The following is an 11,998-nucleotide window of genomic DNA, read 5'->3' on the forward strand; positions in this document are numbered from 1 at the left end:
TTATTATTTCTCATCCATCGAAGGTATTGTGGCTATTTCTTTCATCTTTCTTGTGACCATTAATGAAAATTAATCTCCTGAACATCATAAAAATATTAACACAGCTTTTTCAAGATGATGTGTGTTCCACATATTACATTTTTTTTTTGCTCAGGGACATTGTTAATCCAAAATGTCCTTGATATCAGAAATGTCCTGGACATTAGGGCAGCATTTTTCAAGTTGAACCTTCCCACTGATCTAAAATAACATTTTATTTCCTGAATTGACTTTTATATTTTTATAGCTTGCTGTTAAATGTGATTTTGATATTTTATTATAGTGTACGAACAGTACTTGTTAAACAGTTATCAAACATTCAGTTTGACAAGTGAAAAAAGTATTATAAAATACTTTCACCAGCATTTTATATGTCATGTATTGAGAAGAAGTATAATAAGGAGAAAAAAAGATAAGTAATCTTCATAATACATATTAACTTGAAATATTGTTTATTGATGTGTTAGAGGCTCTGAGGCCCTCTAGGTGCTGGATCCCAACTGATATGAAGAAACAAGTGGGACAAAGAGAACTGCAAATATTTCTCAGTAGTCACTTCCTCAGTTGGGATCTTCATAATTTTTTTGTGTTAATTATTCTATGAAATACTTTTTAAAAATTATAGCAGGAAGGTAGTCATCAAATACTGTATGATCCAAAATCACTCTTTTATGCTTTAGAATATTTATTTATTTGATTAATTTTCTTGATTACTTATTTGATATGTTCTCATCTTGGGGTAAGCTCAGGTATAAATAAGGTCATTCTTTTGGGGGGATGCATATATGTATTTAATTTTATTTTTGAAAATGTAAAGTGTTTACATAGTTAAAAGTCAAAACTGTATACAAATATATTCAGAGAAATCTCACTGCCATCTCTTTCTTCTCCATGGTGTTGCCACCAGCTCCTTATGAGAAACCATTTTCAGTAAGTTTCTGATTTAACCTTCCTGGATAAATTTTTGCATAGTTAAATAAATAAGTGCACACATAAATAAATGCCTTTTAAAAAGTTCTTCTTACCTGGAAAGTAGCATACCATATACAGTCTTTTATACTTTGCTTTTATTTTTTTGTTTTTGCTTTTATTTATTTATTTTAAAATTTTAAAGATGTTTTTATTTTTATTTTTTTAATGGTTAATTTAATTTAATTTAATTTGAATCTATGTTAGTTAACATATAGTGTATTAATGATTTCAGGAGTAGAATCCAGTGATTCATCACTTACATATAACATGCAGTGCTCATCCCAACAAGTGTTCTCTTTAATGCCCATGAACCATTTAGCCCATCCCGCCACCCACCTCTCCTCCAGCAACCCTCAGTTTGTTTTCTGTATTTAAGAGTCGCGTATGGTTTGCCTCCCTCTCTTTTTTTATCTTATTTGTCCTTCCCTTCCCCTGTGTTCATCTGTTTTGTTTCTTAAATTATACATGTGAGTGAAATTATATGATATTCATCTTTCTCTGACTTATTTCACTTAGCATAATACACTGTAGTTCCATCCAGGCTGTTGCAAATGGCAAAATTTCATTTTTTTGATCACCAAGGAATATTCCATTGTATATATACACCACTTCTTCTTTATCCATTTGTCATTTGATGGATATTTGGGCTCTTTCCATAATTTAGCTATTGTTGGTAGTGCTGCTATAAATTTTGGGAGTGCATGTGTCCCTTCAAATCAGCGTTTTTGTATCCTTTGAATAAATACTTAGCAGTGAAATTGTTGGGTCATAGACGAGCTCTATAATTAAGTTTTTGAGGAACCTCCAAACTGTTTCCAGAGTGACTGCACCGGTCTGCATTCCTACTAACGGTGCAAAAGTGTTCCCCTTTCTCTACATCCTCGTCAACATCTGTTGCTTCCTGAGTTACTAATTTTAGCCATCCTGACAGGTGTGAGGTGGTATCTCATTGTGGTTTTGATTTGTATTTCCCTCATGATGAGTGATGTTGAGCATCTTTTCTTGTGTGTGTTGGCCCTCTGGATGTTAAATAAAATCATTCTTTAGGGAGCTTACAATTTAGTGTGAGAGTCACAGCTTACACAGGGAATTATAATCCAGAGATGTGTATGCCAATAATACATACAAGTGGTAAGATTGTGGTTGGTAATAAGTGAAAATCTGCAGCGCTACGTGGAAGATATATTTAAAAGGAATAAGATTGGAGTCAGGGAAACTGCTGAATCAATTCGTATTATTGATGAAAGCTTGAAGTATGCCAATGTAAATCTAAAAAGGCTGATTTGAAAAGCTGCACATAAAATACACAGTACTGGGGCACCTGCGTGGCTCAGGTGATGAAACAATTGACTTTTTTTTTTTTTTTAACGTTTATTTATTTTTGAGACAGTGAGAGACAGAGCATGAGTAGGGGAGGGTCAGAGAGAGAGAGGGAGACACAGAATCCGAAACAGGCTCCAGGCTCTGCACTGTCAGCACAGAGCCTGACATGGGGCTCGAACTCATGGACAGTGAGATCATGACCTGAGCCGAAGTCCGATGCTTAACCGACTGAACCACCCAGGCGCCCCATGAAGCAATTGACTCTTGATCTCAGCTCAGGTCATGATCTCTTGGTTTGTGAGATCAAGCCCCACGTTGTTGCGCTGGGCTCTGTGCTGATGGCACAGACCCTGCTTGGGCTTCTCTCTCTCCCCATCTTCCCCTCTCAAAATAAATACACTTAAAAAAATACACAGAACTGATTAGCTGATTAGTATGAGGAGAGTACGCCAAAGGAAGTGTGTCTCACATTTTTGAACTTGTATGATGTGCTTGGTGATGGTAAAAAATAAAGGAGTTCTCAGCAAACTAGGAATAGAGGGGAATTTCCTAAACTTGAAAAAGAACATTAAAAAAAAAAAATAAACTACGGTTAAGATTATATTTAATGCTGACAAACTAGAAGCTTTCCTGCTAAGACAGGAATAAGGCAAGGATGTCTCCCCTGATCACAACTTCCAAGATCCTTTTGCAAGTCTTAGGTAATGCAAAAGGCAAAAAGGGAAATAAAAGTGGCTGAATTATGTCTTCCCAAACTCTTATTTTGGTAGCCCTAACCTCCATTACTGTAATATGTGCCTCTATTTGGACACAGGGCTTTTAAACAGGTCATTAAAATACGGCTGTTACGGTGGATTCAAATAGAATCTGACTGGTGTCTATAAGAGATTAGGACACACAGAGAGACACTAGCTGTGCACATGTACGGAGGGATGACCATGTGAAGAGAGAGCGAGAGGCAAACAGCTGCAAGCCAAGAAGAGAGACCTCAGAGGAAACTTAATCTGCTGGCACCTTATTCTTGGACTTTGAGTCTCCATAACGATGAGAAAATAAATTTGTTATTTAAGCCACCCAATCTATGGTATTTTTGTTTTAGAAGCCCTAGAAAACTATTCCAAAAAGGTATACAGAATTGGAAAAGGAAAAAAAAAACAACTTTTTTTCACATGATTCTATGTAGAAAATCTGAGAGAATTGACAAAAACAAACAAACAAACCCTGAAACAGAGATTATACAAAGGTTGTGGGATATATGGTTAACATACAAAAGTTAATTGCTTTCCATACACTAGCAATGAGCAAGTGGAATTTAAATTAAAAACATAATATCACTTCTATTATCATCCTTACCTTGAAATAAAATATGTATGTATAAATCTCACAAAATATGTACAAGATCTGTAGAGGGAAAATTATAAAACTCTAATGGAAGAAATTAAAGACCTAAATAAATGGAGAGACATTATATGTTTGTGGAAAGGAAGACTCAGTATTGTCAAGATGTCAGTTTTCCCCAACTCAATCAACACATTCACTGAAACCCCAATCAAAATTTCAGCAAATAGTTTTATGGATACTGACAAACCTTAGAAGTTGAATCTAAAGTGTATATGGAGAGGCAAAAGACCAGAATAACCAACACAATATTGAAGGAGAAGAACAGAATCAGGGACTGACACCACACAACTTCAAGACTGACTATATAGCTACAATAATCAAAACAGTGTGGTACTGGTGAAAGAATAAAAAGATAGATCAATGGAATAGAATAGAGAGATAGAAACAGAATGACATCAATAGAACCAACTGATCTTTGACAGAGGAACAAAGATAAGAAATGGAGGGGGAAAAACAGGCTATTCAACAAAGAGTACTGGAATACCTAGACACCCACATACAAAAATGTGAACCTAGATATAAATCTAACAGTATTCACAAAAATTACTCAAATGAACTGTCGACCTAAATGTAAAACACAAAAATGTAACTTTTCCTAGAAGATAATATGAGAGAAACATAGATGACCTTGGGTATGGTGATGCCTTTTTAGATACAATACCAGAGTCATGGGCCATGAACAATATAACTGATAAGTGGGACTCCATTAAAATTAAAAACTTCTGCTCTGCAAAAGACATTGCCAAAAAATGAGAAGAAATGAGACAGGCTGGGGGAAAATATTTTCAAAAGACATATCTGATAAAGGATATCCAAAATATGCAAAGAACTCTTAGTACCGAACTGTAAAAAAACAATCTGATTGGTCCAATGTCTTGAACTGACAGATCACAAACAAAGATATACAGATGTTCAAATAAACATATGAAAAGATGTTCCACATCATATGTCATAGAGAATGCAAATAAAAACAAGATGTGCTATAATCCTATCAAAATCACCCAAATCCAGAAACCTGACAACATCAAATAGTAGTGAGCGTGTGGAGCAAAAGGAACTCTTTACATTTTCAGTAGAAATTCAAATAGTACAAGTACTTTGGAAGACAATCTGGTAGTTTCTTATAGAACTAAATATACTGTCACTGATCTGCAATACAGAAATTGCCCCTTGCTGTTTACCCAGTGGAGTTGAAAATTTATGTCCGCACAAGAACCTAGAGCAGTTTTATTCATAATTGCTCAAATTTGAAAGCCACCAAGATTTCCTTCAGTAAGTGAATGGATAAACCGTGGTACATCCAGAGAATAGAATATTATTCAACACTAAAAAGAAATGAGCTACCAGTGTGAAAAGAGAAGGAGGAAGTTTAATTGCGTAGTACTAAGTGAAAGAAGCCAGTGTGAAAAGTCTCCCTATTATATGATTCCAACTCTACGACATTCTGGAAAAGACAAAACTTATGGTGACAGAAAAAAAGATTGGCAGTTGCCAGGAGTTGTGGGATGAAGAGAAAGAGCACAGAACATTTTTAGGGCAGTGAAAATACTCTACATGATACCATAATTATAGATACAGGTCATTATATATATAATACCATGTATATATACATAGATGTACATATATGTACAGAATATACAATACCAAGAATGTACCCTGAAGTAGACTATGAATTTTGGATGATAAAATATGTTAACACAGGTTGATCAATTGTAATAAATTATGCCAGCCTGGTGAGGGATGTTAATTAAGGGGTTTTAAGCTCTGGAAGGACATGGAAGAATCATAGATACATATTACTATGTGAAAGAAGCCAATCTTGAAAGGGTACATACTGCCTGATTCCCACTATATAACATTTCAGTTGTATTTTTAAACTGCAGAATACATTTTTGAAATAATTTCTGTATTTTTCTTGTTATTTGCCTGTTTATTTATTTATTTATTGACTGTTTTATTGGCTTTTGTTTGCTCTGAGACGTCATTTGTGTCACTTGTCAGAGGCACAACCTTAGGCTTGTGAGTACTCTTGGATGACAGTGGTTTTATTGAGGCTAGTTTCTGCTGTATCCTCCCCTGAACATTTTATTGGATGTACCTCTGTAGGTTTCCTAGCTAGCAGGGAAGCTCCATTAATTCTCCTTTTGTTCTATTGTTTTGACAGCATTGTGGGGCAGATATTTCTCTACTGTCCAATCCATTGTTTTTGTCACCTCTGCAAGGATAGCCTTTAAGTCCAGTCTTTGAGGTTTGCCCCCAATCTATGAGGGCCTTCTTCACTGTCTCCTTCCCTGGTTCTCTCTGGTAAACTTCTACGTGGTCTGCATGTAGCTTTTTGTTCTCATGGAGGTACCAGCTTATCACCAAATGTGTATAATGTTTGAGAGTCACTTATGCCTATGCTTGAATTTTCCCACTTTTTTCCAAATAAATTCAGTTCACTTGAGGAGAGCTTTGGGGCCCTCTGTTATGGACTGCCTTTCTTTCTAGGTAAAACCTGTGTTCACCTGTTCTGGAACTGGGACAGGGGCAGTGGCCCAGCTCTCTCAGAGTGACACCCTGGATTTAGAACAGGTTTCTGGGTGAGTTCAGTAGCCCATAGTTTTCCAAGCTTGTTTTTCTTGACATAGAACCTCTATCCTTTGAACTGAGGCAACTAAAATTGGGGAACCCATTATTCTTGCCCTATCATGCATGGGGTAGATCTCCTACCCTATGAATGGGCTTTAGATAGAGGAAGACATCTCCAGACATTGTAGCCACTCTTCCCTTGAATAGAGCTTCTGCAGCATGGAGCTGGAGGGGAAAAAGGATTGTTTTCAGCCTGCCACTTTCGAGGTGATATGGTAGCTCTTGACTGGGATGTAAGGGAAGAGTCTCTAAGTTCTTTTCTGCACTTGCCTGTGTGCTTCCTATCATGCTGGGCTGGGAGAGAAGAGGGAGGGAGTAGGTCCTGATTCAAATAATACAAGCAAATGTTCCTATTGGCTTTACTCATAGTATCTAAAAGGTGAAAACACCTCAATTGCCCATGAATTTAAGAGCACATAAGGAAAATTTGGCCATATGTGTACAATGAAAAGCGGAATATGACTGAGCAATAAAAAAATGAATTACTTAAACAGATGATAAAATAATTAAATTTCAAATTCATTTTACTCAGTTAAAGAAGCCTACCAGAAACGAGTGCATACTGTATGCAGACTATAAATATATAAATATGCCACACAAAAAAAAACCAAAAAACAAAAACAGATCACTGGTGATGTGGAAATGGAGTTGGACAGAGGCATGGACTAATAGGGAGTATGATAATCTCTTAGAGGTAATGGAAATTTTCTGTATCTTATTGTGGTGATGGTTTTGTTGATGTATAAAACTGTTAAAATTCACAGAATTGTACATTCTGAACAAACATAGTTCATTTCACACAATTATTCTTCAGTAAAATATTTGAGAAAAAAAATCAGCAGAGCTTTTTTTTTTAGATCCACAGACTTCATTTTAGAACAATGACTCAGATCTTTTTTTGCACTGAAAAACAGGCATCTACTCAAGGCACGAGAAGATATTTATTGTAATAAAAAAATCAATGCAGAAAGTAGGATAAAACCTATTAAAAATATAATTACTATTAGTGTAGCAGCAGTGGAGGGAGGATTCACCACCATTAACACTATCATTTAAATTAAGAAAACTTTACCAGTTATTGATGCTACAGTCAGCTATAATTATATATTTAATGGAAAGTCAGTAGATGCGTTGGAAGAAATTTCTTATGTGCATTATATTTTAGGTAAGGGTATTATTTAGGTACCAATAATGATGTTTTTAAAAAACCCAGTAATTCCTAAATCAAAATATTAGCTATATAGTATTAAAATGGCTTTTTACATGACTTGCACTACAACTTTGATTATTTGATGACCAGCCTTATAATGTATATATCATATTTAGAGAATTACATATGTGTAAATTTATGTGTATGTATGCATTGATGCATATATTTTTATTAATTTATATTAACATGCTAGTTAAAGCTATTATTATTTTTGCTGCTTATCCCTGCTTTCAGAAATACTCTATACAGCATGTGCATCTTCTTGGAATCTAAAAGTAAAATGAGAAGAGCAAATTCCAAACAAGAATGAGCACAGAATATACCTGAATATAATTCCTGTAGCAATGCCAGAAAGTACTGGACATCAGGAAAAGAAGAGAAAAAGTCAGCATTGAAAAATTAGTGCATGTGTCATCTTACGGTGAGGTCTGTTAGCTTCTCCCTCTGCCTGAGGATTCTTTTCTGAGTCATTTGGATGATGCTGAACACACTGGGGAGTGAAATAACCAGTGATCATTCTCACAAAAGTATCCTGGAGAGAGAGAGAGAGAGAGAAAGAGAAAGAGAGAAAGAGACAGAGATACACAGAGAGACAGAGACAAAAAGACAGAGAGTCAGAGACCATGATTGTTAGGGCCTTTTTTCTCAGTTTGATAAAGGATTGCTAATATTCAGTGGATGAAGATTCAAAGAATGAGGAGCCTCTTTCTTTGCAGGCTCGTTCCATTATAGGACCCAGAATGTTGGCAAAATGATTCTGCATTTTACTCGTAGGGGAGGGTTAGTAAAATGTGCCTCTCTCATCCTAAACATCTTTCTGCTTCCTGTCAGGAAAAAGGCAAGACGCCATCTTAAATCTTCATCCAGTTTTTCTACCTAGTGAGTCCCCTATTTTCTTCAGTAACCTGTATTAAAAAAAAAATGTGGGTGGAAGAGGTGACATTTGTTAAAGTATAAGGAAAGATGCTTAGAGAAAGGCATGGGTAGAGACATGAACAGATATAGCATATGATGATAAGATACTATTTTGCATTTAGTTGAGACTCTTGTTATTTTGGTTTGTTTTTAATCTTTTCTATTAGTTCTCAGCAAAAAGAAAAATAAAGACTGAAATAGCAAAGTTGGGTAATGCAAGCTCTGTCTATGGAAATGAAAACACAGGTACTCTTGCAGGCATGGGATGCTTCTCCGCAGAGAGTGAAGTTACTGAGGGACAGAGAATGTTACTCTCTTTCTTCCTCTCTCAGACTTAACATAAATAATAGTAAAGGCATAAAGAAAGAACAAATCTGGTAGCCAATAAATATACAGATTTAACAAATAAGTATGAAATTTATGTCATGTAATCATTCAAGTAACTCTGAGATGTAGATATGTACCCCATTTTACAGGAGGAAATTACAAAGCAGAGATACTATGTATCTCTGTCTCAAAGTTATACTATGTATAACTTTCTCTAAGCTACATTGGCAAAAACAGAATTTGAAAACTAAGTTTGACACCTGAGCTTATTTTTTAACTCTTAGGTTCATGATGAACTATATTACCCTTATATTTCCTTCCTCATTTAATGAGGTAGCATTTCTCCAGCAGAGATGCTCAAACATTAGAAATCATTGTTCAGTTCTACATCATTCTCATGTTATCAACCAGCAATCAATATTCAGCTTACTTTAGCTGCCATTCTAAAGGTCATCTCTTTCTTCACAGTCCCTAATAAGACTGCTTTTTGTAAAGCCATTGCAACCTCTTACATGGATGACCGCACAGTTTCTATGACTATTGTCTTCTCCTCCTGAATATTTATTTTCCATAAAGCTACCAGTATGGTTTTTGTGAAATGCCAAGTTGAATACAATACTGTCTTTTTGAAAAATCCCCAGAGCTTACCCCTTGTCTACAGAATAAAGGCTGTCTTCCTAGGCTCGACATATAGGTCTGCATGATTGCCATGAATTTCCTTTTAAGTCTCATCCCTCACTCTTTGTCTTGTGCGTTAAAATGACTTATTAAACTTCATGGAGTTCACCATATAGTTATTTATTTCTCTTTGCACAGAAACCTGCTCAATTCTACTTATTTATTTTGCAAAGCACTTAAGATTTCTCTCACCATCAAGAACATTCACCTCTAAAGGCTGCATTTTTTTTTTTTTTTTTGTATATTCTATAAATGTGTTTTTCACTGAGTTTCTGTGTGGCGGTTTAATTATCTGTTCAGCTCTTTTCTCCTCATCTGATTGTGAGCTTAAGTACAGATTATTTACACTTACGGATTTTCATATGGCAAAATGCACATCAAAATTCAATAAATATCATTTGATGAATTTTTTCTAAGGCATATACAACAAAAAATGAATTATCTTTGTTTTTGTTTCATTTTCTTTATGGTTTTCTTGTCAAGGGAGGATTTTCAAGAATAATTTAAGCCACAGAAAACTGTGAAATATGTGTGTCACTCATTGACCTTCTGGACAATTAAAAATGACTCATATGTCACTTTTAGGACTGTGTGCACTGCAGAGTAACTGTTTCTCTCATGCAGCATTCAAAAAGATTTCTGCAATAAATCAGATATTTTGTTCTGTCTTCTTACCATATCAGATTTTGTTACCCTACCAGTTACATACATATTACATAACACTTGTTCCTAAGTCAAAATAAACAATACACCCCAAACATCATCCTTAGAGTGCCAGCAGCAAACTTGGGATATATTTTCCCTAAAATCAAAATATATGGGAATCATTATCTTTACCCATATGAAGATGAAGTATGGCGAAAGCCATTCCACCCCAAAATCAACAGCCAGGCAAAATGTAGTCCTAATGTATCCTTCAGCTGTAAGTACGTGGGTTTCAAATACGCAAAATTTCCAAAATTAAATATTTCTAATATCAATGGGCAAATTCTATGTGTCAATGCCTCCCCAGATTGTCATAATGCCTCTGCCTTTCAGTTATGTCACTGTTAAGATAGAATTAAATAAAAGTATTTTTTTCCCCAGAATCTTTCTCAAAGCTTCTTTGACATCTTTGTTTCTCAGGGAGTAAATCAAAGGATTCAGCATGGGAGTGACTAGGGTGTAACACAACGAGGCCACTTTACTCAGCTCAGGAAATCTATCAGGGATGAAATACATAAAAATCACGGCACCGTACAACACACTCACGACTCCCAGGTGAGAGCTGCAAGTGGAGAATGCTTTCTTACGTCCCTCAGTGGATCTTATCTTTAGAACTGTGGACACAATATACATATAGGACACAATAATGACAATTATGGTAGGCAAAATAATAATGCTGCATAAGAAAAACGTAACCATGTTATGAAAGTAGAGGTCAGAACAAGATAGTCTCTGAAGTGGACGGTCATCACAGTAAAAGTGGTCAATGGCTCGGGAAGCACAAAAGGACAAAGTAAATGTTATGCTTGTCTGAAGAACTGAGCTGATGCAGCCGCATAAATAGGAACCAGCCACCAACTGAGTGCAGAGACGTGCTGACATCTGGACAGAGTAGAGGAGTGGGTTGCAGATGGCAATGAAGCGGTCATAGGCCATGGCTGCCAGGAGAAATCCCTCCGCCACGATGAAGAGGGCAAAGAGAAAGAGCTGGGTCACACAACCTGCAAAGGAGATTGACTTGCTCTCAGACCAGAAGTTGATCATGGCTTTGGGTGCAATAACAGATGAATAGAAGAGATCAATGAAGGACAGGTTGCCTAGGAAGAAATACATGGGTGTGTTCAGCCGGGGATCAGTCATAATAATGGTCATCATCCCAACATTCCCTAGGAGGATCATGGCATACACAAGCAGAAAGATCAGGAAGAGGAGAATGTGGAGCTCGGAGCGGACCCTGAAGCCTACAAGGATGAAGTCAGTTACATCCGAGTGATTGTCTGTTCCTCTGTCACTCATGGCAGAAACCTGCTGATAGGCACAAGGCAAAATAAACAAATGAAATCTAGGCTTTGTTTCTAGTGGCATAAATAATTTCTTAAATGTAGAATAAATTATTTACATCTTAATTAACTATTGCACATAAAACAATTTTAATGTCATGAAGAATCAAGAATTTGCATTACATAATACTAGGCTTATGAGACTAATTAAGCAGTGAAAAAATTTTCTGGGTCACTGTACTTAAATCATAAATTTCCTGTGAGTTCAGCCAATAAGTAGCATACAATATTGTCTAATTTCAATCAAATTTGAAATTTCTATTCTTAACATTTTTATAGTAAAATAATTTTCACAATCTAAAATAAGAGTGTTACTAGGATCTAAAATAGATATATTACATGTAATCACTATGACAATGTTTATAGCCTGTGATAGCCAAGTCAGTGTTTGAATCATTACATGACACTAATAAATATATTTTAAAATATTGTTACCTTATTTACCTCAATTTCTTTC

The 11,998-nt window shown here is 35.6% G+C and overlaps 1 protein-coding gene across 1 annotated transcript; it reads right to left on the reverse strand.

Moving 5' to 3' along the window:
• Positions 1-10,534: 10,534 nt before the first annotated feature.
• On the reverse strand, positions 10,535-11,512 carry LOC122225399 (olfactory receptor 9K2-like). The gene has a single exon (XM_042948309.1). It carries the CDS (start codon positions 11,495-11,497, stop codon positions 10,535-10,537), a length of 963 nt encoding a protein of 320 aa, XP_042804243.1. The 5' UTR covers positions 11,498-11,512.
• Between the last annotated feature and the right edge of the window lie 486 nt (positions 11,513-11,998).

The sequence above is a fragment of the Panthera leo genome, chromosome B4, assembly GCF_018350215.1.
Source record: "Panthera leo isolate Ple1 chromosome B4, P.leo_Ple1_pat1.1, whole genome shotgun sequence".
Classification (NCBI taxonomy): domain Eukaryota; kingdom Metazoa; phylum Chordata; class Mammalia; order Carnivora; family Felidae; genus Panthera; species Panthera leo.

Bases quoted from the DNA above. Each gene is read 5' to 3' on its own strand.
- LOC122225399 (XM_042948309.1), bottom strand. From the start codon at position 11,497: ATGAGTGACAGAGGAACAGACAATCACTCGGATGTAACTGACTTCATC.